The following is a 26,196-nucleotide window of genomic DNA, read 5'->3' as shown; positions in this document are numbered from 1 at the left end:
GCTTTCTCCTTGGATTCCTTGACATAAAGCTGTGGTGGTCGAGGTGACTTCTCACACATGGCGATGATTCCCACGGTCGGTGCTAATGTTGACGTTCGAGAATCAACTTTTGACTAGAGGGTGTCCTTAGTAGTGTGGCCAGAAATTAGCGAGGGCATGTACAACAACCTTATATTGAAGGTCGTCATACACTCGACAAAGTGCCATGATGATGTTTTTTAAATAGGTTCATTAGACTCATGGGAGTGTAACCTGCGTCCTATGGGATGGTCGTCGAGAGTGGTGCCCGGGGCACGGGGCACTTAGAGTGCAACCGTTCCCAATGTCCCACGACTCCCGACTAGTCCAAGCCTTACAAGGTCCCTCGGACTCAGAGCTCTCGGCCTTCATTTGCGCTCTTGAAGGGGATTGGAAGGAGAGAGTGACCCTCCACTTAGTGTATTCATGTGAAATTGAGTGAGTTACATGCCCATGGGGTGCTTTATATAGCCTAGGAGTCCTTGACAAATGAAGTCTACCCTTGAGTAAAGAGGTCAGAAGGTAGAACTAGGTAACTTTCCATCATTTAGCCCATAGGGTTAAGGGGTGGGTTGTAGCCTATTAGAGGGAAAATCCCTACACTAGGAGGGGCCTTCTTACTTGGGCTTAGGCTTCTTTGCTCTTGTCTCCTCTTTGGACTTATTCTTTCTTGGGGTCTTCTTTCTTTGACTTACTTTGACTATTCTTCACTGGTGGTGTGGCACTCCACGTAGGACATAGGAGTGGCACTATAAGTGGGACTAAAATCCTCTACTACAACATAACGAAACTATGGCAAAAAGAAAGTGACTAAGTACAGATATGCAAATATGGAGGACAAGCTCCATGGAACCCGTTATTAAAAAGTAATAATCAAATTTCATAGTTTCATGGTTTCAAAAAGTTCAGAAAACAACCATACACCTATACACATATATAAGGGTGTAATGTATATGTGTGTAAAATTTCACGATGAATTACGTTGAATTGCAAGCTGCACAAAAAAATTCATGGACTTCAAGAGTAAACAGTGCATGTCATAGAAAGCCACATATTTGTTTTCCTTTTTTGTAGCTCTCATTTTAACATATTTGATCATGAAAATTTACACACATGTACATTACATCTCTGATATATGTGTATTTTTCAGAGTTTTCTAAAACATAAAAGTATATTTTTCAAATTGTTCAAAATTTAGGCTCCATGAGCCCAAGTTCCATTTAACATTTTTCGCAAATATGTAGATTCCAAGTCATATATGTTTAAATTGTAAGATGTAGAGATTTAGTTCTCATAGTTCGTGCCATTTGTAATCAAATTATAGATACAAAATATTCTATGTGAAACATATGAAACATATGTGCCATCTCTAAATTGTAAGATGCTCTATACTATACAAAATCCATGTGAAACATATGCATCACTTTTGTCTTATAATTATCTCATATTGTAGTTTTGGGTAGAAAATAGAATGAATAGACAAGTATTGCAGAGAGAATCAGGCTTTATGAAGGCGATGTCATAGCCTTGAACCCAAATAAAAATCGGTAAACAAAAATGAATGCCGATTCTTCTAGAAAAAAACTTGGAAGAATCATAGTACAGACTACATAGTTGTCTAGAATAAATGGAAAATGCCTATTTTTTATGCAAATTGTGCATTGTAAATAACAAAGCAAAAATAGATGACAATAAGAGAAAAGTTGGAGAATTATAGCATGGATGAGTCTGGAACAAAAGAGTTCATTGTTTTGATATTTGTGCACATTGTATAGTGGAGTATATACCATCCACTCCCTTGGAATAATCCAATGTAGTCAATATTCAAGCACTGCTCGGATTCACCACCTCTCTACAGTTGGATTGGGTTTATCCAACTGTCAATATTCGAAGATATTCTTATAGTGTATAGTGGTATGGCATTGTTTTGAGGTTGGTGCATATTGTGCATTGTACTTGAGCCCAAGCACAGAAACTTCTAGGTAGCACACATGGAAATAATCCAGTGTAGCCAAGAGGATATCCTACGGCCAGGACTGCTCGGATTTGCCACCATTGGATCATGTTTATCCAACAGTCAATATGCAAAGCTATTCGTATTGCATAGTGGTATCAACATAGAACATCTAGCAATGAGTTTTTCCTCAAGAAACTTCAGCCTCACCAAAACACAAACACGTTATCATTGTCATCAAAATGGAATAGCACTATGACAATCAAGAGCACAGTATTAAGCACAAAATCTATAAGTAAACCAATAAAATCCTCCATCCAGCAATGGCTCAATGCTGTCAGGTACCTTAAGTACCTAAGCAACGAGCATAATTACAACCATCACAAGATGGGGCCAGACAACTGGAATCAGATGGCACCAACTATAAATAACCCTGATCATACTGTCAGGTGCCCAACCAACAGGACATAGCAACATATCACAGTGGTGTATGTACATCGGTGAACATCAACTATAAATAAGTATCCCCACTTGTGAATATACCTGAACCTAACGCGGACGTTGTTTGCACGATCAATTGGTGGTATGCACTCAAATACCCCGCTGGTCTTGTGGTATCTTCTGCACGTGTCCTCCGGCAGCAAGAGGCTACAAAAAGATTGCCGTCCAAACAAGATCGGTGATACATACAACAATATAACTCCAGGCGATAATGAATCCAATTTCCCCATAAGGGAGACATTGGCATCCACACAATAGCCCATTCATGGGTCAATAACGTATCAGTATAATATTCTACTCTTCCTCCTCCACTTCAGGCGGTAATGTTGGGCTTTTTGAGCACAAAGTTGTGTTGTGCAGCTCCTTTATTTTCTCAATGGGGTTACAAGAGCCTGCAAATAAATAAGGAATGCTTTAACCATGTGTTGGAGTGTCAAGAATGGACTCGAGCCACAAAAGAAGGCATGAGGTGCGTCAATCAAAGACATTTTGCATTGTACAATCAGACCTTGATCTATACCGATAGGCTTGAGATATGAAGAACATTATAACGAAACTGAATAACAAATACATCTAGGTACAATTACATATAGAAATGAGAGATGGTAGCATAATTAGCAGTATGGTCATTCTCTCCTTCAGACGTTATGACTAATATTTTAGACAAGTAGTTCACCAAGGACATACCTGAACATATCTTGCTGTCCCATACAGCAATGGAGCTGGGAGTGCATGTGGAATCACACATTGCACGGTTGTCTTCATGATTTACATTCATGGCAAGCATCCATGAGCCAATAGTAACATCCTCATAATCAAACATCCTTAAACTGGGAAATGCATATAGTAAATCAACGACTATGTAAACATTTAAAACATAACAGTGTGGGAAAAAGATAACAGCCGATCAAGAAGATGTATTCAACTAAGGGAGCAACTAGGGGGAGGGTGACATCTGAGAAGTGATCAGGCATTCCCACATGACACGTGTCATGTGAAGGGCAACCCCTTGTCTTACCTATGGTTTTTCTTGGTTTTTTGTCTCTGCGGTTTAACTGCTGTATAGCTGGATTTTTTTTCCTTGGGTCTTTTACTTGAAAGCAACATTCGAAGTAGAGCGTGCTAACGGATAACACAGATTCACGATTTCTACTTTTGTATAGATAATGAATGGGAGACATAGGTTAAAATGCACATTCGTCGAAGGCAACATTCAGCATAGCAACCGCCATCGGTTGCACCAGCTCATAGCACCTTTGGCGCAGAATCATGACGCCCCTGACTCAAAAAGAAGATCACTAGAAATATGAATATATTTCCACCAAAGCATATCAAAACGGGGTCTAGCTTTAAAGATCTACATGAGAGATAGTGGAAACATCCATTACTGGATGCTCAGTTCAAACGTTGTTTTGTTTGTATTTTTGCTTCTGAACATAAAAGCACAAGAAAAAATTGGACGGCCTCCCCAAACAAACTAACCGTGCCCTCCATGCTCGCTATGTATCGTTGTTTTCTAGGTTCTGATGGTAGAATGGCATGCCGGAGACTTGGAGTGTAGGCTGACAGTTTTCCGACCACTAGGAGCCATTTTCCACCCTTATGTATATACTCTGTTTAGCAGCATGCCACATCTGCCTGAAATGGTGGATGTGCCGTTCACAATTCCCTGCTTGCAAGTTGCAACTCTCATACCATAGTGTTAATTATCTTGCCTCTGTGCGCCCCTTGGTTTTCCCCTGGAAGGGTCCCACCTTAAATATCTCTCTTATGTTCATGATTTTCTTTTTTCAGATCCACTCTCCACAACAGAACTAACTTGCGCAATAGGCTTCCCTAAAAAAACTTGCATAATGGGCTTGAAGCCTGGAATGCTTCATTGGAAATCAAAACCATAATTTAGTATTGATTATTGGCGTTAACATACCAGTAGAGGATCAATAAGGTTAAGCTTATGCCAAGTGTAAAAAGGGTCATGCTTATGTCCTTCAGTTGGTTCTTAACGTACAATACCAGATGGTAAGATTAATAATCTACTTGCCACCATGGCTAATAATAAACCGATACAATCACATTAGCAAGTATAAAGGCTATCACTGGGAGTTACTGCTTCTCCACGCATAAATTATCTTATATGTTTTCTCATTGTGAAGTACTAAAACAGAAAGCATGAGGCCGAACTTCTCTTATCACTGACAACTACTCCCTCTGTCCGGAAAAGGTTGTCCTTCAAATGGACGTATCTAGCATCAAAATATTTACTTTTAATGTACAAATTATGCCATTAGATTTGTCATTTGAAAGACAAGGTTGGGACAAGCTTTTCCGGACGGAGGGAGTAATTAACAAAGAAACTACTCAGATTCTTTTAATGTACAAATTATGCCATTAGATTTGTCATGAAAAATTATTTCAAAATATTTACTGACATATCCATATAAAAAGCAACAATGGAAGTTGTATCTTGGAGACTATCCATATCTAAAGTATCATATATTTTGGAACAGAGGGCGTAGGTTGGCTGTGTTCGTACTTGGTGGGTTCCTCACCACCACCGTACCAGATCATTAATGATGGATATGCACATGCGATTTGGAGAACCTTCTGTGCAAAATGGAGTTATCTGAGCACATGTGCATGCATGCCATCTATGATATGATTATCTGCAGCTTGCTGATCACATTCAAACTGGTATGCAGTTTTAAAAATTAGGAGCAATTATTTGTGCATGATGAATACGTCGCCAAACATAATGTTAGCTATAACCAACTGTATTTTGTGCATGATGGACTTCATATGGTTGATGTTATAAGGCCGTTCTGGTGTTTTGGCGGAAGACTGTTGGCCACTTGAGGTCAGGGTCTCTCCTGTTGAGAGTGCAAAACTTACCCTCCTATTCTCGCCTGAGGAGGTTGGTCGGGCGATTGCGCAGATGAAGGCTAGTTCAGCATCTAGGCCGGATGGCCTGCCGGTTGCTTTCTTCCAAAGGTTATGGGTGCAGCTTCAGCCGGTGATTATGCCGATGTTCCATGAATTCTATATTGGGACATCAGACATGTCCCGCCTGAACTTTGGTGTCGTTACCTAATCCCCAAAATAGTTGGGGCAACGGATATCCAAAACTTCAGGCTAATTACAGTGATTAATGTGCTACAACGGATTGTCTCTAAGGTGTGTGCGACGCAGTTTGCCCCGCTGGTGGAACGCCTCTCTCACCCCTGCTAGTCCGCCTTTCTGAAGTGGCGTCGTATTCATGGGGGAATTCTAACTCTTCATGAAATCATTCATGAGGTGAAGGTACAGTGCCAGAAAAGTGTATTCCTTAAGTTGGACTTCCAAAAGGCATATGACCCCCTTGACTGGTCTTTCCTTCGCTTAGTTCTTGAGCAAATGGGCCCGATGGCCGTTGGTGTTCCTGGATCATGCAGTTGATCAGAGCGGTAGCACCGCAATTAATATTAATAGGCAGGTTGGCCCCTACTTTAGGTCTTCTCATGGGGTGAGGCAGGGGGATCCTATCTCCCCTCTCCTCTTCAACCTGGCAGTTGACGCCCTTGTGGCCATCCTGGATAAGGCTAGGATGGCCGGCCACATCTCCAGTGTGGTTGGGCATATTGTCCATGGAGGTGGTGTTACTCACCTCCAATATGCGAATGACACCATGATCATGGTTGAGGGTCGGAAATTGATATCATTAACCTCAAGTTCCTATCCTCTGCTTTGAGGCCATGTCGGGACTTCAGATCAATTTCGATAAGAGTGAGGTTGTGGTATTAGGGTACTCTGTCAACGATCAGCAGCGGATTGCGGACAACCTTAATTGCAAGTTGTCCTCCTTCCCCATTGCGTAATTGAGGATGCCGCTATCTAATTCGAGGGTCCCCCTCTGGGAATTTGACCCACTTATGGGTCGTGTTGTGTCTAGGTCTGCACCATTGTGCGGTAGATTTACTTCCAAAGGGAGTAAATCCATGCTTATCGACTCGTGCCTTTCTAGTCTCCCCATGTATATGATGGGGCTATATATTTTGCCTGCAGGGGTGCATAGCTCCTTTGGTAAGAATCTATCGCGCTTCTTCTGGCAGGCGACTGATGGACGTCACAAATACCATATGGTCAAGTGGGCTGATATTTGCTTGCCCAAGGACCTAGGGGTTCTAGGTATTCTTGTGTCCCGTCGCATGAACATGGCCCTTTTGTTGAGATGGGTTTGGAGGATCCTCAGAGAGGATGGGGCCTGCGGCTGCAGCTTATTAAAGCAAAGTATTTGCAGGACCGCCCACTTCTTGCCTGTGATCATAGGGAGGGATCTCAGTTCTAGAAGTCGATTAAGTCCATCAAGAATGAGATCCGTCTTGGGCTCTCTATCTCCATAGGCAATGGAGATGGGACCCTCTTCTGGCTGGACCCTTGGGTGGGTGGATCTCCACTCTGCAATGATTTCCCTGCCTTGTTTGCTATCTGTGCAGATCCGATGTTGTTGGTGTCCTTGGCCGCTCACAATGGGATTTGGAACGTCTTGTTCCGTCGCACATTCGGCCCAAGGAAACCATTGCTTGGGCCAGCCTTCGGGCAGCCCTTCCGTCGATGCTTCCGGATTATCCGGACGTCATATCTTGGTGCCTGACCCCTTCGGGGTTCTTCTCTGTTGGCTCAGCATACCACGCCTTGTGCCGGTGACCAATTCTTGCATGGACCACACCTTTGTGGAAAGTGCCCCTTCCTCTGAAGATCAAGATCTTCGTGTGACAGCTTTTGCGGGATCGCCTCCCATCGGGGACGGAGGTGATCAAGCGGAATGGGCTTGGCGATGGATTACATCCTCTTTGTGGTGTCCCCAGACTAGGACCCACATCTTCTTCGCCTGGTTAGCTGCTTGATTCTTTTGGTGCTTTGTTCGTGAGGCTCTGGGGCCTAACTGAGAGGCCCTGACCTGGCAGGGTTTCTCGAAAACTCACGCCAACCAGACAGATAGAAGGAGACGCCTCTTCTGGTTAGTGTTCGCAGCGATGACCTGGAGCCTCTAGAAGATGTTTAACAAGATGGTTATTGAGAGGGTCTTCTTACGGCAGGCCACAGACTATTCAAATTCTTGGCCTTTTTGCAGCACTGGCACCCGCTCTCTAGGCAGCGGGATCAGGACCAGCTTGGCAGCATGATGGACGCAATGACTGGCAGCTCGTCGTCTTGCCCCGACTCATAGCGACTGATCTATCGGCCACTTGGTGGCTTTTTTCCTCTTATTTTATTACGGCATGTTTGTGTTGTTGCCCCAACAAACGTATTTTCACTTTTCTCGCACTTGAGCTTGTTGTATGGACTTGGTGGTTGCTTTATCTATAAAGCGGGGCAAAAGCTTGTTTTGATAAATTTAACATGTTTGACTGAGTGCAAATTGTGAGTTCTCATTGCAACACAAGTGACCTAATCATGGGAAGCTTACATTTTGGTAGTTTAGTATTGTGCCATTGTTTATTTTAGATCTACTGCAACACGCTAGAACTAGGTTAGAAACATAAAGAATTCATCACTAAACAACTATGTAAGATGATAATATGTGCAAGAAACATCTGTTAACTCCTTGCCTCCTTGGTAATGTATATTATGTTCAGAGTGACGCGAGCTATCATACGCTTTCACTCTACAGGCCGGAAAAAAAAGATAAACAACTAACCTATCATTGTTTGTAGTAGCTATAGCTCCCACCACTTCTGAAGAAAGAGCATACAGTGAACCAGATGCATGCATGAAGTACTCATTACCTAATAATCCATATGAACTTTCATACCTGTCATGAAATAATAACATAATCAATGAACAAGATAGTTCAAAACCTTCATAGCTGAAATAACAATAGATGCCATGGATACTAGTATGACTTACATGGAAAACTAATTGGACTTGCATTGAAAACCAATTGCTTTTTCAGAAAAATTGACATATATGCAAATATAAATTTCGAAGTTAGAACCAATTCAAGTTTCCACTAACCATTTCATATTCGGATCACTGACAACCGGTCCCTTCTTCATGCAACCAATATAAGTCCGGTGATGAAGTCGGTCCTTTGCAAGGAGAGCAGCAAGTCTATCTGGCGCAGAAATGTGACATAATTACATATCACAGATCTAACTATCTAAACAACAGTTTTGATACATTGTAAATCACAAAATTTACCTGGGCGCAGATAGATAGTATCATCAGCTTTGACGTAAAATTCTGCGTGGAACATGTCATAAGCTGCTTTGAAATATGCTAACCTATCACATGAGCAATCAGTAGGTAAGATTTACAAGATGCAAGTTCACAGGTAGAAATACAAGATTACAGAGTGTACAGAGCTTACATCTTCTCTGGGGGCTTCGTACCCTCATCAGCATCAATAAACAAGAAGTCATGATACATGTCTACCTCTTTCTGAAGATCTGCCATTTTTTCTTTGTCCTTCGTCCTTCCAATGACAAACCTAAAAGATAAACCAAATCCATGTTCCAAACTGCAGGAGCAGTGGAGGGCCAGTGAGCATAAAAATGATTCAATGTATTCTTTACTATTAAAGCGTTAAAAGTAGGGGAACTGCAACCATGTAACCGATGAATGGATTTAATTAGAGATGACATGTTTCCATTTATAGGTAATAGTTACAGTGTGCTCAAACTAAAGTAACTAACCATTTTAGATAAAAAGATCATATCAGATAAGCTAGAAACGTTATTATAGTAAAATTGGTGCTCTCAAAGTGATGAGAACACCCCAAATGAAATGCCTCCATCCAAAATGATGATTGAGGACATCCATAATGACATGCCTCCAACTCAAGTAGGGCCAATGACGATGGCATGTGCCAAACAACTCGAGCAATAGGTGAGTCTTCTCATACTTGAGTCTCCCGCTAATCTACATATGAATGGATGCTATTTGGTACATCAACTTTGTCTATCCTTAGGTTTGAGAAGCTAAACACGGACAACAAAGAAGCTGAACAGGGAAGACATGCCCCCAGGCATGTCCTGGGTCTGGGTGTGCAGCAAGGTATCAGACAAACCAAAACGAATTTCAGCTGCCCAAGTGGCTTTTATAATGGGCGAAACACTTTGCACAATAGCTAGGGCTGAAGTAGAGAGTACAATTAAGAGGAGACAGCCTTTTTTGTAGTCAGACTTGTTTTAGGAAGAAACTAGTTGAGCTTTGCTCTCCTATCCTAGGGTTTTGACCATCCCCTCCACCTTAGTTCTTGCATTTCCTTGTGTTTGTAAGAATTGAAGAGTCTCTTCCGGTGGAAATCGAGATGTCCATCAACTGTTTTGTTGGTTGAGTTCACTGTCAAAGGCTATCACATTGGTGTGTGTTCTTGACATTTGGTTCATCAGGCAAAGCAAGTTATCCTTTCCTAGCGTGAAGATCAGGCCAAATCCGGGGGCCTTCCCCATCACGAAGAAACATGCTGAGCCCTATCAGAACAGGTTACGGTTAATATTAAATTATATGTCCACCAATAGTATACATCCCTTTCTAGTAATGCATGTCAGTCAATACAATTATACAACAATTCAAGTATAGTTTCAATAGAAGTAAATAGCCATACTTAATGAAAGCACTTTCTAAAATATGGAAGTTCTTTATCATGATAAAACCTCATATATATCCACAAGCAGACGACAAAGAAACATGGCAAATAAATCCTGCTAACCAAGACGCCAACACAGTTTTACATTTAAAGCGCCGAAAATGAAGTTTGTTAACTGGTGTATTTTACAATTTTGTATCAGGTCACCTTGCTTTTTAATGTTTATTACATCGCTTGGTCACAAAGCAATCGATTGCATCTGAATTCACTTGATAAGAGGAAAACAATTTGTAGGAACCAGGTCCCCGCTGGCTTTAGAATACAGCAATATGGGAATTAACGGGTTGTCCAAAGTAAAGGACCAGCTAGTGGATAGCTGGGCTGATTATGAATATGAGGCCACATAATTGGTGACCCAGCTTTTTCCCTTTCGAGAATCAGTGGCATTTGCAGGTTGGTGACTGCTTACTTCAATCGGTGGGTCTTTTTTACTCTTCGTGTACAATTGTATAAATTTCAGGGAAGTTCTAATATGTTCCAGTTCATAATGTGTGTGCATATTAAAAAAAAAGATATGCTCAGATATGGGGCGTAAATTTGAAATTCCACTTATAGCTTGTGAACATTCTGCTACATAAATCAAATGATGGAACTGCAGATTGGTATTGCATCAGAGTTTTCAAGTCTCACCTCATTTGGTCACACGGAATGTAGGTCAAGTTACCAATAATTCACAGAAGAAATTTCCCTACAAATATTATTATGCTATATTTATTGTGACTAATCTTAAAATACTACTAGTTCTACAAATAATGTGAGCAAAAAAAGGTATATATGCCTAACTGCCAAAGCCAAACTGGGAAAAATGAGCCAGTGCTGAAGATGGTAAGACCCATTCCAACCCGCACTGCTACCAATCAAACCAGAAAATATAAGATTGCAACAAACCATTCACAAAAATTACATCAATTTACTGGTTATTAGAGGGTGTTTGTTTTCAGGAATTTATTGGCTTAGGACTTAAAAAAGTTCATATAAGTCCCATCTAAACCAAACAGGAGGGACTTATAGGGACTTAAAATGGGCATTTGGGACTTATGAAATAAGACTCTCAAGGAGGGACTTATAGGGACTTATAGTTGTAATATGGTCTTGTAGGGACTTATAAGTCCCAGGAACCAAACAGGTAGGGACTTTTTAGGGACTTGAGACTTATAAGTTGGGACTAAAAAAAGTCCTAGGACTTATGAACCAAACAGGGTCTTAGTACAGCCATAGTACGGAGTGGGGATAATTGGTGATTCAAAATTCAAACAGATCTCGCATTAGTCGAAGCTTCGTAGAGCAATGCAGGTGAAAGCAACTATAGGCATCGTCTTATGAGATCCACATGAAGGTATAAGCTTCTCTAGCAGCAAACTACAGCAAAAAAACATCTAACCAGATCCAAGTAGGATGAATGGAGAATCATATGGAACCTTACGACGCCTTCAGGGTTTGGCGGGAACCAGGTGGCACGGAGCGCAGCACGGCGGGCGGCGGATCCGAGCTCAGTGTGGACGCCAACGACAGCGAGCACCTTTTCTCTGTCGCCGGCTGAGTAGTTCCCGGAGGAGGCGAGGAAGGAGCGTAGGGAGTCCTCGGCGCGGCCACAGCGGAAGGCGACGGAGTCGGGAGGCGACTGGAGTGGCACAGGGCGGCGGCTAACGGACACGGCGAAGGAGAGGGAGGCCACGGCGAGTAGGAGGCAGACGACGGCGAAGGGGAGGAGGAAGCGGTGGGGGGAGGCGGCGGAGGCAGGGGAGGAGGGAAAGCTGGAGGGGACGTATGGGCGGCGCGGCTTCGCCTCGTCGTCGGAGCGGTGGTAGGGGAGGACGTCTTCGTCGTGGTGGTGGCGGTGCTTCGGGTGGTGGAGCGGCATTAGGTGGGACTTTGGAGAAGAAGGACCGAGGGTTTTCGGAGGCTGATGAGTTCGTATGATCTGATCTCGATCTATATTAAGATCAGTGCAGTGTTCAGCTCAAAAAAGAAAAAGACCAGTGCAGTGTTTGCTTTGGGTTCAAGTAATGCTTACCGACAATAAAATTGAGTACATAATCAGAAATAACGATATATTATACTCACTCTGTTCATAAATTACTGTCATAAAAAATATGAAGTACGTGTCTTTCTGGGCTCCTCACACATAAAGAGCATTTCGAGACGTCCGTTCCATGATGGCGTGCCGTGGGGGCCTCTTGGGATGCATCGAGCCATCCGACCAGGCTGGGCGGTCCATGACGGGTGGACCGTAGGGCGCGCTTAGGACCACCGTCATTGTACGCCCTTCGTCGCACAACTACCCGCTCGCAAAGGCCTAGCTAGGCCCGCCTGTCAGCGTCCGCCATCAGTAATCCGGCTGGTCCAATCGCGGCAGTCAGGGTGTGCGTTGCGCCTGCTTGCGCTGGCTCACTGTGGGGGGCTCTCCGGGGTACTCCGAGTCCTCTGATCTGCCTGGACGGTGTGGACACGGACAACCCGGCTGAGTGGTCCATGACGAGTGGACCGCGTGGCGCGTCTGAGGCTACTGTTATTCGACCCCTCCCTCAGGTGGGTCGCCCAGGGTGCACGCTCGCGGGAGCCTTTTAGCGTGCTGGCCCGCACGCAAAGGGCCAGCTGAACCCGCATGTTTGCGTCCTCGCCCCGTACCGAGTTGGTTTGGCCGTGACAGGAGGTGATGCTGAGCATCCCAAGGTCATCCCCATGGACCTATCATCGTCTCACCAAGTGCCAAGTGGACTCATGACACAAGCACGTGCAAGAGCTCTCGAAACCGAGGTGACATCTCTCCTCTCGCAATTCCTCTTTGAAACACATGAGACATGGCTACTACCTCAAACGGAGACACTTTATATACTCAAGTACCAAGGAGTTAGCCATGGAGAAGCTAAGGAGCAAGGTGAATCGGAGGAGGAAGACGAACGCGAAGACGAAGAAGAGAAAAACAAGACAGAAGATGCCCGGATGATCCGGACCGCCGTCCGGACGATCCGGCCCCAGCCCGGATGATCCGGACCGCCGTCCGGACGATCCGGCCCCAGCCCGGACGATCCGGACCCTGCCCGGACGATCCGGACCCTGCCCCGGATGATCCGGCTACAGCGCCCAAATCTACATTAGGCCTCCCCGCAAAGCCGGACGGTCCGGACCGACTCCCGGATCATCCGGACCCTCCCGGACGTCTGGGCCATCTCCCGGTCATCCGACCCCCCTCGACGGCTACGACACATCCGAACGATCTGGACGGCCACCCGGATCATCCGGACCCCTGACACCCGGATCATTCGGCCACCATCCGGATCATCCGGACTACCACATGCGTGTGCGTTTTGGGCCGAAGCCCATGTACCCTTCCGTCCCCCTAGCCTATATAAACGCCTCCACCTCCACTTTTCTAGGGACAGCAAAGGATAGCTCATTTTAGAGATAGATCTTTGCTCACCCACTTGATACATACTCCATTGGAGATTGAGGCCTCCGTGGAGAAGATCCCAAGTGGATTCAAGACCCTGCAAGGGAAGATCCCCTCATGGATTTAAGACCCTGTCTCCAGATCTGAAAGAACTATTGCCTCTTGTATCGTCCTTTGTTCCGTTTCAATCTTGTATCACTCTTTGTGTTCATGGATCTAGCACATGTGTGATTGTTCTCGTTGATTTGAGTGTTTCCCCTCGTGTTTCCCCTCGTGTGTTCGTCGTGTTCTTCGTAGATCCCCAGCATTTCATGAAAGATCGGACCTAGGGTTTTCACCCTACATCATCTTGGTATCATGACCCTTGGTTGATAACGAATTTGGAACCCCTACCCCTTGCTTTTCTAGCCTAATTTTGTTGATTTTGTCCCAATTTCGAAAATTCCCCACAAAAATAGCCCCAATTTTTTTGTGATTTGTTGGTATGATGAAGTTTTGTTGATTTTGATCTATGGATTCTTTGTGTTGCAAATGGACCTCACCTTTCCCCGCCATCTCCACCACAAAATCCATAAAAAATCCTCGAAATCTATGAATTTCTCCCCATTTTCGAGGTCATCCTGAGCCTCACCCGCGCGCAGTTAACCTGCCTGGATCATCCGGACCAAGTCCCGGATCATCCGGACTCGCCCGGATCATCTGGCTTCCACTGTCGAAACTGCATTTTCTGCACTTTTTCTACACCGCCATTTCCGCCACCGCATTACCACTTCGACCTCCACCATCCCACTTCTGCTAACCCCTCGCCACCATCCCACTTTCGCTAACCCCTCGCCACCATCCCACTTCCACTAACCCCTCGGCATACCCAACCGTAGCACCGCTTTCCGCTACCACCATTTGGCCATTTGCTTTGAGAATTTGAGTTGTGGTTCTCCGTTTCCTAGGGTGTTTTGGCTAACTAGGAACGGTTCGGCTTCGACATCACCACCGCTCATCTTCGCCAACGACTCGACATCGACAACACCCCGTTCACAATCTTCACACCCTCGACCATAAGCAAGGATGGTAACTTCAACGACACTTTTGTGTACTCCTTGCCATTGCATTGATAACCCCATAGCCAATTTTGCGTCACTTTCCTATCGAGACTAGCCATTGAGTATTGCCGGCAATGTTACTTGTGCACACTAGTGATCATTGCATATCTCGCATCATCTTTGTAGCGACCCGACCCGAATGGGTCAAGTCTCTGTGCTTACGTGTCATCCCTGGATCGGTATGCTGACACACACAGTACTCGAAGGATTTATAACAGAGGTAAATCACATGTATAAAGTAACGTAAATACTATTACCTCAAACCAAAATAGCGGAAGCAACAAGGTTGTGGATTCCCATCAACACCAACGGCAAAGTTGAGTGTAGAAATCGTAACCCTAACGTATCACTTACTCGTCATAAGATAAACCTGCAACATGAGACGTTGCAGCCCGAAACGGGTCAGTACATTGAATGTACTGGCAAATTCACACCAAAGAGAAAATGATGAACAATGGCTATCACTATATGCATATATGGCTGGTGGAAAAGCTCTATGGTTAATAAGGATTTTTGCGTAAAGCCAGTTTTTCCCTACTGCAAAGGAATAAGTTTATTTAACTATCATGGTGGTTGTTGAACATTGAGAATGGTTGACAGCATTCTCAATCCCAATTAAAAATAATTAAAACCCAACAACATTAATTGGAAGTAACATGTTGAGATTCACTTGATATTCAAGTACTAGATACTCAAGTTGTCCATAACCGGGGACACGGCTAATCATGATTAGTTTGTACACTCTGCAGAGGTTTGCGCACTTTTCCCCACAAGACTCGATCGCCTCCGTTCGATTTCTCGCACTACATGGTGTTTGAGAAACGGATGACCGAGACATAGCCTTTCAGAAGCGCTAGCACCTTACGATTGGGTAGACCGGTACACCTACATCCCCTACATCTGCTAGTCCACCACTGTAAGAGTTCGCACAACTTAGTCAACTATGCCAGAGCCCATAATGGCTTGTGGCTGCACACGGAAGTTTCTAGCATGAAAGATCTTATGATCCCTTTGAGCCTGGGTGGCGGTCCAAAAAAAACAGGCAAGTCCTGATAGACATCAGGTGCCTCAATCCACCCAGATGTGTGTTTAAGTTGCCACCTTAGATAAACCATTAAAATTATCAACTCACATCTGTCATGGATTTCACTCACCCAATCCACGTCTACTAGCATAGCATGGCATAATAAGCAAATGTAGAAGTAACTCCCAAAGGTTTCATAATAATACAGGTAATAGGTACTACCTCAACTACTTCTCATCCCACAATTTAATTAGATCCTAATCATGCAATGTGTGAGGATTGATCTAATGCAATAAAACTGGGTTGTAGAAAAGGTATGATCAAAGTGTAAACTTGCCTGCAAGGTTGATGAAGATGATTCGCACTCAAAACTCTTGATAGATCTACTCGTCACACTCCGGTCAATCTATCGTAAGCAAACAATAGTAACCACGCAATAAGTACTCATCTAATGCACAGGTAAAACTCGAACAAGAGAACGAACCAGAAAATTCAACTTAAGAACTCCGGTTGCAAAGAAAGAACGAACCGAACAAACGACGGAAAACAAACGGCGGAAGAAAACAACTCGGTTCTAGCAAGTTGAAACTAGGTCAAATTTTACCGGGGCAAAAACTTGTTCAAGTTGATTAGACGGAACGGCGGTTTCGAGACGAAACTCCAGGCGCTTGAATCACCTGATTCTGATAAACGAGCGAGAACATAAACTAGAACGAAGATCGGATCTGAGATCGCGATCGCGAAATAAATCCGACGAAAAGAAAAAGACGAACGGTTAAATGAACGGGCGTCGTTAACCGGGAAAGAATCGGTGATCACGTTCGTTGAGACGAACGGTCCAAAAGAAGAACGAAAACCGATCTAGGGTTTTCGAAAAAGAAACCGAAAAAGAAAACGGAAAACCGATCTAGGAAACCGGAACGGTTTAGAGAAGAAAAGAATCGAAACGATTAGAAGAAAACGATCCGAGGAAAAGAGACGCGGGGCAACCTCGGCGGGGTCTCGGCGAGCGGGGCTCCGGCGGTGGCGTAGGGCGGCGGCGTGGGCAAGGTGCGGCGGTGGCTAAAGCGGCGGCGGCGGCTAAGCGGCGGTGGCGGCTAAGGCGGCGGCGGCGGCTAAGGGCACAAGGGCGGCGGCACGGGTGTGGGGTGGCGCGGCAGCGGTGTAGGGCGCGGGGTGGGGTGCGGCTTGGGGAGGAGAGGGGTTTGATTTGATGGGTTTAGAGGGGGGGTGTTGGGGTATTTATATTGGGGAGGGGTGAGGTTTCTTGGGGTAGGGGACAAGAAATAGACTAGGAATAGGAAAAAGAGTCCTAAAGGAAAAAAGGAAAATGGAATAAAGGAAAGGGGAGGGGCTAAGAATCCTAAAAGGATTCGGCGAGCAAGAGGCGAGGCGGCGGCCTGGCTGGCTCCTGCCTGGCGCACACGCGTGGCTGGGAGGTTGGGGCGGCCGGCCTGCTGGCTGGGGGCGGTGGCTGGCTGGGCCTTTGGCCCGGCTGGCCTGCTCTCTTTTTTTTTGTTTTTTTATAAATAGTTCCGCGCAGAAAAACACAGAAAAGAAAATCTAAACGGGCTCCAAAAATTCTAAAGTAATTTTTCCCCGACTCGTAAAAATGAGCCGAACAAAATGAACTTTTCTCCGGGCCTAAAATGCAATTTTCGAAAACGCGCATTTTTCCCTATCCAAATAAAATGCGAATAAACACCGGAAAAATCCAAAATTGATCTATTTATTAAATCTTCCCCTTTTTCCTAAATTTGGGAAAGTCATATTATTCCCTCTCTTATATTTTTGATATTGGAAAAATAATTGAAGATAAAATAAATAAATCATATGATCCTCTTTTCAAATTCGAGAAAACTCTCAAATATGAAAATAACGAAATCTCCAACTCTCACCGAAGATCCTTGAGTTGCGTGAAATTTCTAGGATCGACCAAAATGCAAGAAAATAAGATTTGCATGATGATCTAATGTATAACATTCCAAATTGAAAATAAAATCAAAAGAACTTTGAATTTAATTCTTTGAAACTCCCAACTCATATTTCATATAATTTCACAGTCAAAAAAAATATTTCATATAATTTGAAGAAGTCATTGTATCTTCTCTCGTGAAAATCATTGAGTTGCATAAAGTTTCAGAATTGAAAATATTTTCAAATGAAATTCAAATATTTTCAACAACCCTTTTCATTTAATTTAAATGGAAGAAGTCATATCATCTTCGCTCAAGGGTTTTGTGTTTGAAAAGCATTTGAATTCATGGAAATCAGAAAGCAAATATGAAAGTTTGGGAAAGTCCTTTTATTCCCTCTCATTTAACTTTCAAAAGTTTCGAATCCACTCACTTTCAGACAATCAGTCAAATCTATCTATTTATTATAACATTCCAAAATTTAGAATTTTGGGATGTTACAAACCTACCACCCTTAAAATGAATCTCGTCCTCGAGATTCGGAGAGGCTAGAAAGAAATAGGTTAGGGTTTGGGGGTCTCCTCAAAATCCATCGATCATCACACGGTGTCTGGGGTGCTACCACCCTTAGAATCATTGTTACTGTTCCATCAATACTCACATACTCCATCCTTATTCTTGACAGTGTCAGTCTTCTCAGATCTTCAGGATAATTCCTTATCCGGGCTCTTCCGGTAGTGGCATAACCTTTTACTCAATTCTTCTGTCATTTCCTCTTAGTAAGGTTATTCGGAGATTGGGTCTTCTTAGCTGACGGGTCTAGCGCCAAAACTAAACAACTATCGATATCTCATGGTGGTCAACAATTATGGTTTCTCCTGCAGGAAATGGGTCTGGGTTGATCCTCACCGTATGACCTACGGTTGGCAAAGCTGCCTTGTACAAGGGAAAAGAAATACCTATACCATTCTAAGGCTTAAACAAGGTTTTGATCATCGTCTCTCCACTATAGGTAAGTCACTCAGATTTACCATCCCATATAGCAAGGCAAACAATAAGAGTAAGTCGGTATGGTGATCAATCCATCCCGCACCCAAATCATTACCTTGTATACAGTTTAGCGAATCTCGCATTCTAACACTCGGTCATCCTCACAAGCATTGCAGAATTTCTCTTGTCGACGAACCAAGTTCGGAATAATCCATGGATTCTGCAAGCCAAACAAACATCTACCATTCCTTCCCAACCCTCAGGTTTTGCGTAACTCCTATAAGATCGTCTGTCGATAAGGGCATATCCTCTTCCAGGGTTTTCCTTCAGCAAGAGTGTGCTTGCTTCTTGGAAGGTCTTGGGGCCTATGGGTTATGGCCCATCTCATCACTTTTAGTCCTTGAACTTATCATCGGACAACCGATCATTGGTCCAACTTCCAACTTCCTAGTATTCTTAAATCCATCCAATTGTATTGTCTTCCTTCCTTCTATTGGCTCCAAACTAGGATATGTTTACTCAGACTCATCATGGAGTTTTCCATTGATCCATATTTCCAACATCATACCTCCTTTATATTCAATAGTACTTCATCTCTTCATCCTCGTGGGATATTCCACATACCGAGATAAAAACTTATACTTATGAAGTCCATATTCCACTTCGTGGAACATCATTATCCTTTCCGCGGTCAAGCGTCCTTACAGGGGAATATTGGCCATCTCTGCATGGCACTTCTTCAACTGGGAAATGTGAAACACATCATGAACTCCTGACAGTCCTTCGGGTAACTCCAACTTGTAGGCCACTTCTCTCATACGCTCCAAAACTCGGTATGGTCCTATAAATCTCGGGGCTAACTGTCCCTTAACTCCAAATCATTTAACTCCTCACAGAGGGAACACATGAAGACATGCTCTGTCTCCAATTTTATAGACTACCTCCTTGAGTTTTTGAGTCTACATAACTCTTTTGCTTGGACTGAACTACCTTCAGTCTATCTCGAATCAACTTAACATTCTCTTCTGACTCCTTGATCACATTTGGTCCAAACAACTGACGGTCTCCAACTTCATCCCACATACTCTTGGGGCATCACACATATCGAGACAAAACTCGTATTCATTTTTGTCCGAAATCCACTCAGTGGAGTATCCTTATCTTTTCCAGGGGTCAACGGTTCTTACAGGGTACTACCACCCTTAAAATGCTCCAATATTTTATAGACCATATTTCTCATATCCTCAAAAATGGTCAACATCTTTCCTCATAGAGTAACTCATAAAATCCAAATCAGTACCAACATTGCTAACTTTATTGATTCTCAAATTATTACAATCTCCTGTTTTTCCATTACATGCCTCAACTCAACACCTCAATATAAAGGAAAATGTCCTCACTACTACGACTGTATTTCTTCTGGTACAAACTCAACTACTTATCACAAGTCTCCTTCTCCTTCGGACAATCTCTGGCAAGGTGCCCTGCTCCATTACAACGGAAACATATTACTTCTGACAAGTTTTGAGGTTTCCTTGTGATTATATAGCCTCCTGGGGTCCTTGGCTTCCTTTTTGGGCAACTGTGGAGGTAGTGCCCTGACTCCTTGCACCTGTAACAGGTGATATGACTCAGGTTCCTCCTGGAATCCAATCTACTTCTCTTTCTGGACTTTACCATGCCAATCATGGCTTCTATTTCCTGTGGGTCATACTCTACTTCCTCAGCCGGGAATTCTACTAGATCCCCATTCAAACAATTTTGGGAGATGTGTCCTTCTTCTCCACATGAATAGCAAGACTTAGTGCAGGGTTTACTCGAGTCCTCTTTAGGTGTGTCCTCCACCTCTTCCTTCATCACAGTTTCTTCTAAAATTTCCATGAGGGCTCCTTTCATTACTTCTTTCTTCTGCTGGATGGTTCGTTGTACCATGGGGTAAATGCGACACTGAGCAGGATAGTGGGATGTCCCTTCACACAAGAAACAAGTGATCTGCCTAGTTGGGCATTCTTCAGCTGGGTGACTTCCTTCACAATTAGGGCATTCATCCTTGTGTTCTTTATGGTTGTGTCCTATTTCTCCACAAATCTTGCATGCACAAGGTTTCCTTATATCCTTTCCATAAGGTTTCAACTTCTGGGACACAAACTGAGACTTTAGCAAAGTCAACTTTAATTCTCTCCAAGTGGTTACTCCTTGCCATCCATTCATGGTTTGGTATATCCTCCACCAAGTAGCAGCACCTCTTTCAAAGCATTGAAGAGCATGCTGGGCCATATCCTTTCCGACTATAGGGTTGTTCTCCATATGATCCTCCATGTTCTGAATTCATTGGTCTGTCTCCAATTGACTCATCGGTCCCGAAAATACAAGCTCATCTCCATTCATCATCTATTGGGTCCATGGGTTTGGGGTAAGATAAGAGAGATCAAGAGAGAGGGATGCACACAATACAAACAATGGTTTTGAAAAAGACAGATTTTTATTGTGGCTGTCGGAAAAACATCAAACAAATGACAGTTCACAAACGTCGCATCTATCGTAGGTATAAAACAGAGATTTGGTCTGCTAAGGTCATCGTCGCCAAACTCTTCAAGTCTTGTTCATGCCTCCAATGGCTTCTTCCGATCATGCTTATCTTTCTCAAGTTCTTTTTCCAGATCAACTCTTATGATGCGAAGTCTCTCGTGACATCCTTTAATATTCTGGAGTTGTGTTCCAAACTTCTGGGTTTCAACATCCTTCACATGAACCATGGTCATACTGTCCTTCAGTTCCTGACAATTCTCCGGTATCTCGAGGTTGTAGCTCCTCCAGCTTGGCTACTCTCATCTTCAGGATCCTGAGTTCCTCATGAAATACTTCCTTGTCAAAATACTGCTTCTTGTAGGTCCATCTTAACTTCTTGATGTAACACTTCCAGATCCTGGTAATACACCAGCTAAGGTTAAAACTGCATCCTTAACTCATCACGGTGACAATAGCATTAGCGGGTGATGACATCACGGATAACCGTGTTTCTGCCCTTGTCATTGCCATGAGCTATCTTCCATAATTGATATCCCCTGCCTTAGGGTTTTCTTTGACAAAACTTCGAGTTCTCATGCTCCTTGTTTCAGTCTTTCTCCAATACACCTTGATCTCGGGTATTGACAACTTCCATAATCTGTTAAGTTCCATCAGGGTAGCCTTCCTAGGTCATACAAATCTGGAAATTCTACAAAGCCTTCAAATTCTACTTGTCTTCGGTCTTCAACCGTTGTAGTTTCCACTATTCAAATGCACGGAAAATACTCTTCATTTCGAAGTGGTCTTAGTTGTCCGATATCTTGTACTTCTTGGAGTGGTCTTTCAGTCGAATCTTTGTGTGGTTAAAAGGGGAAAGGGGTATGGTCTCACTAAAGGGAATTTTTGAATAAGCTCAGAAGAGAAGAGAGGTAAAAGATCTTTTTGAAAGGGAAAGTTGTAGAGAAAATCTTTGCTATGGGCTTGCCAGTTTCTAGGGTCACGTCCTACAGTCAACATGTGCTCTGATACCATCTTGTAGCGATCCGACCCGAATGGGTCAAGTCTCTGTGCTTACGTGTCATCCCTGGATCGGTATGCTGACACACATAGTACTCGAAGGATTTATAACATAGGTAAATCACATGTATAAAGTAACGTAATTACTATTACCTCAATCCAAAATAGCGGAAGCAACAAGGTTGTGGATTCCCATCAACACCAACGGCAAAGTTGAGTGTAGAAATCGTAACCCTAACGTATCACTTACTCGTCGTAAGATAAACCTGCAACATGAGACGTTGCAGCCCAAAACGGGTCAGTACATTGAATGTACTGGCAAATTCACACCAAAGAGAAAATGATGAACAATGGCTATCACTATATGCATATATGGCTGGTGGAAAATCTCTATGGTTAATAAGGGTTTTTGCGTAAAGCCAGTTTTTCCCTACTGCAAAGGAATAAGTTTATTTAACTATCATGGTGGTTGTTGAACATTGAGAAATGGTTGACAGCATTCTCAATCCCAATTAAAAATAATTAAAACCCAACAACATTAATTGGAAGTAACATGTTGAGATTCACTTGATATTCAAGTACTAGATACTCAAGTTGTCCATAACCGGGGACACGGCTAATCATGATTAGTTTGTACACTCTGCAGAGGTTTGCGCACTTTTCCCCACAAGACTCGATCGCCTCCGTTGGATTTCTCGCACTACATGGTGTTTGAGAAACGGATGACCGAGACATAGCCTTTCAGAAGCGCTAGCACCTTACGATTGGGTAGACCGGTACACCTACATCCCCTACATCTGCTAGTCCACCACTGTAAGAGTTCGCACAACTTAGTCAACTATGCCAGAGCCCATAATGGCTTGTGGCTGCACACAGAAGTTTCTAGCATGAAAGATCTTATGATCCCTTTGAGCCTGGGTGGCGGTCCAAAAAAAACAGGCAAGTCCTGATAGACATCAGGTGCCTCAATCCACCCAGATGTGTGTTTAAGTTGCCACCTTAGATAAACCATTAAAATTATCAACTCACATCTGTCATGGATTTCACTCACCCAATCCATGTCTACTAGCATAGCATGGCATAATAAGCAAACGTAGAAGTAACTCCCAAAGGTTTCATAATAATACAGGTAATAGGTACTACCTCAACTACTTCCCATCCCATAATTTAATTAGATCCTAATCATGCAATGTGTGAGGATTGATCTAATGCAATAAAACTGGGTTGTAGAAAAGGTATGATCAAAGTGTGAACTTGCCTGCAAGGTTGATGAAGATGATTCGCACTCAAAACTCTTGATAGATCTACTCGTCACACTCCGGTCAATCTATCGTAAGCAAACAATAGTAACCACGCAATAAGTACTCATCTAATGCACAGGTAAAACTCGAACAAGAGAACGAACCAGAAAATTCAACTTAAGAACTCCGGTTGCAAAGAAAGAACGAACCGAACAAACGATGGAAAACAAACGGCGGAAGAAAACAACTCGGTTCTAGCAAGTTGAAACTAGGTCAAATTTTACCGGGGCAAAAACTTGTTCAAGTTGATTAGACGGAAGGGCGGTTTGGAGATGAAACTCCAGGCGCTTGAATCACCTGATTCTGATAAACGAGCGAGAAGATAAACTAGAACGAAGATCGGATCTGAGATCGCGATCGCGGAATAAATCCGACGAAAAGAAAAAGACGAACGGTTAAACGAACGGGCGTCGTTAACCGGGAAAGAATCGGTGATCACGTTCATTGAGACGAACGGTCCGAAAGAAGAACGAAAACCGATCTAGGGTTTTCGAAAAAGAAACCGAAAAAGAAAACGGAAAACCGATCTAGGAAACCGGAACGGTTTAGAGAAGAAAAGAATCGGAACAATTAGAAGAAAACGATCCGAGGAAAAGAGATGCGGGGAAACCTCGGCGGGGTCTCGGCGAGCGGGGCTCCGGCGGCGGCGTAGGGCGGCGGCGTGGGCAAGGTGCGGCGGCGGCTAAAGCGGCGGCTAAGCGGCGGTGGCGGCTAAGGCGACGGTGGCGGCTAAGGGCACAAGGGCGGCGGCGCGGGTGTGGGGTGGCGCGGCGGCGGTGTAGGGCGCGGGGTGGGGTGCGGCTTGGGGAGGAGAGGGGTTTGATTTGATGGTTTTAGAGGGGGGGGGTGTTGGGGTATTTATATTGGGGATGGGTGAGGTTTCTTGGGGTAGGGGACAAGAAATAGACTAGGAATAGGAAAAAGAGTCCTAAAGGAAAAAAGGAAAACGGAATAAAGGAAAGGGGAGGGGCTAAGAATCCTAAAAGGATTCGGCGAGCAAGAGGTGAGGCGGCGGCCTGGCTGGCTCCTGCCTGGCGCACGCGCGCGGCTGGGAGGCTGGGGCGGCCGGCCTGCTGGCTGGGGGCGGTGGCTGGCTGGGCCTTTGGCCTGGCTGGCCTGCTCTCTTTTTTTGTTTTTTTATAAATAGTTCCGCGCAGAAAAACACAGAAAAGAAAATCTAAACGGGCTCCAAAAATTCTAAAGTAAAATTTCCCCGACTCCTAAAAATGAGCCGAACAAAATGAACTTTTCTTCGGGCCTAAAGTGCAATTTTTGAAAACGCGCATTTTTCCCTATCCAAATAAAATGCGAATAAACACCGGAAAAATCCAAAATTGATCTATTTATTAAATCTTCCCCTTTTTCCTAAATTTGGGAAAGTCATATTATTCCCTCTCTTATATTTTTGATATTGGAAAAATAATTAAAGATAAAATAAATAAATCAAATGATCCTCTTTTCAAATTCGAGAAAACTCTCAAATATGAAAATGACGAAATCTCCAACTCTCACCGAAGATCCTTGAGTTGCGTGAAATTTCTAGGATCGACCAAAATGCAAGAAAATAAGATTTGCATGATGATCTAATGTATACCATTCCAAATTGAAAATAAAATCAAAAGAACTTTGAATTTAATTCTTTGAAACTCCCAACTCATATTTCATATAATTTGAAGAAGTCATTTTATCTTCTCTCGTGAAAATCATTGAGTTGCATAAAGTTTCAGAATTGAAAATATTTTCAAATGAAATTCAAATATTTTCAACAACCCTTTTCATTTAATTTAAATGGAAGAAGTCATATCATCTTCGCTCAAGGGTTTCGTGTTTGAAAAGCATTTGAATTCATGGAAATCAGAAAGCAAATATGAAAGTTTGGGAAAGTCCTTTTATTCCCTCTCATTTAACTTTCAAAAGTTTCGAATCCACTCACTTTCAGACAATCAATTAAACAATCAGTCAAATCTATCTATTTATTATAACATTTCAAAATTTAGAATTTTGGGATGTTACAATCTTGGTATCCATATCTTGGTATCATCTCTTGTGTCACAAGGTTGTCATCGCATATGCACAATAGTTATCTTGGTTTGTCCAGTTTTGCATAAGTGGCCAACAAAAGAGATCAAAAGAGAAAGAGCCAACAAGCTTTTAAGCAAAAGAGAAAGAGAAGAAAAGAGCTTTTAAGCAAGAACTATAGCATCATACTACATTAAGATTGTCATATTCGATCATCTTGGATCATATCACCAGGACATCATACATATAGCATACTTGGGATAAAAGTCCTTGCATTTTTGCTTTGTAGGTTGTTGATACGTCCCTTTTGCATCATGTTTTCTTACTGTTATTTATAATGTTTTTATCCATAATAATGCTTTTTGGAGTAATTCTAATGCCTTTTCTCTCATAATTTACAAGGAACACACCAAGAGGAAGAATTCCAGCAGCTGGAAATCTGGACCTAGAAAAGCTACGTCAGGCCACCTATTCTGCACAACTCCAAATGAGCTAAAACTTTACGGAGTTTTTTATGGATTATTTGAGAAATACTGGAGCCAATAAACACCAGAGGGGGGCCATCAGGTGGGCACAACCCACCTGGGCGCCCCAGGCCCCCCTGGCGCGCCCTGGTGGGTTGTGGCCTCCTCGGCCCACCTCCGGTGCCCATCTTTTGGTATATAAGTGGTTTTGACCTAGAAAAAATAAGGGGAGGACTTTCGGGACGAAGCGCCGCCGCCTCGAGGCAAAACTTGGGCAAGAGCACTTTTGCCCTCCGGCAGAGCGATTCTGCCGGGGGAACTTCCCTCCCGGAGAGAGAAATCATTGTCATCATCATCAACAACTCT

At 43.5% G+C, this 26,196-nt stretch overlaps 1 protein-coding gene across 1 annotated transcript; it reads right to left on the bottom strand.

Moving 5' to 3' along the window:
- Nucleotides 1-2,248: 2,248 nt before the first annotated feature.
- Nucleotides 2,249-12,018, bottom strand: LOC123041861 (probable beta-1,3-galactosyltransferase 12). The gene is made up of 7 exons (XM_044464415.1): nt 11,519-12,018; nt 8,820-8,969; nt 8,651-8,733; nt 8,465-8,564; nt 8,148-8,261; nt 3,161-3,303; nt 2,249-2,865 (listed from the first exon to the last, which is right to left on the bottom strand). The coding sequence occupies exons 1-7, from the start codon at nt 11,959-11,961 to the stop codon at nt 2,768-2,770; spliced, it is 1,131 nt and encodes a 376-aa protein (XP_044320350.1). The 5' UTR covers nt 11,962-12,018; the 3' UTR covers nt 2,249-2,767.
- Between the last annotated feature and the right edge of the window lie 14,178 nt (nt 12,019-26,196).

Source organism: Triticum aestivum, chromosome 1A, assembly GCF_018294505.1.
Source record: "Triticum aestivum cultivar Chinese Spring chromosome 1A, IWGSC CS RefSeq v2.1, whole genome shotgun sequence".
In the NCBI taxonomy this organism is placed as follows: Eukaryota; Viridiplantae; Streptophyta; class Magnoliopsida; order Poales; family Poaceae; genus Triticum; species Triticum aestivum.
This window is presented reverse-complemented; position numbering and strand designations above follow the sequence as displayed.

Bases quoted from the DNA above. Each gene is read 5' to 3' on its own strand.
- LOC123041861 (XM_044464415.1), bottom strand. From the start codon at position 11,961: ATGCCGCTCCACCACCCGAAGCACCGCCACCACCACGACGAAGACGTC. The intron at 8,734-8,819 runs GTAAGCTCTGTA...CTCATGTGATAG, and splicing joins ACGAAGCCCCCAGAGAAGAT to GTTAGCATATTTCAAAGCAG. The intron at 2,866-3,160 runs GTATGTCCTTGG...ATTTATTTGCAG, and splicing joins GGACAGCAAGATATGTTCAG to GCTCTTGTAACCCCATTGAG.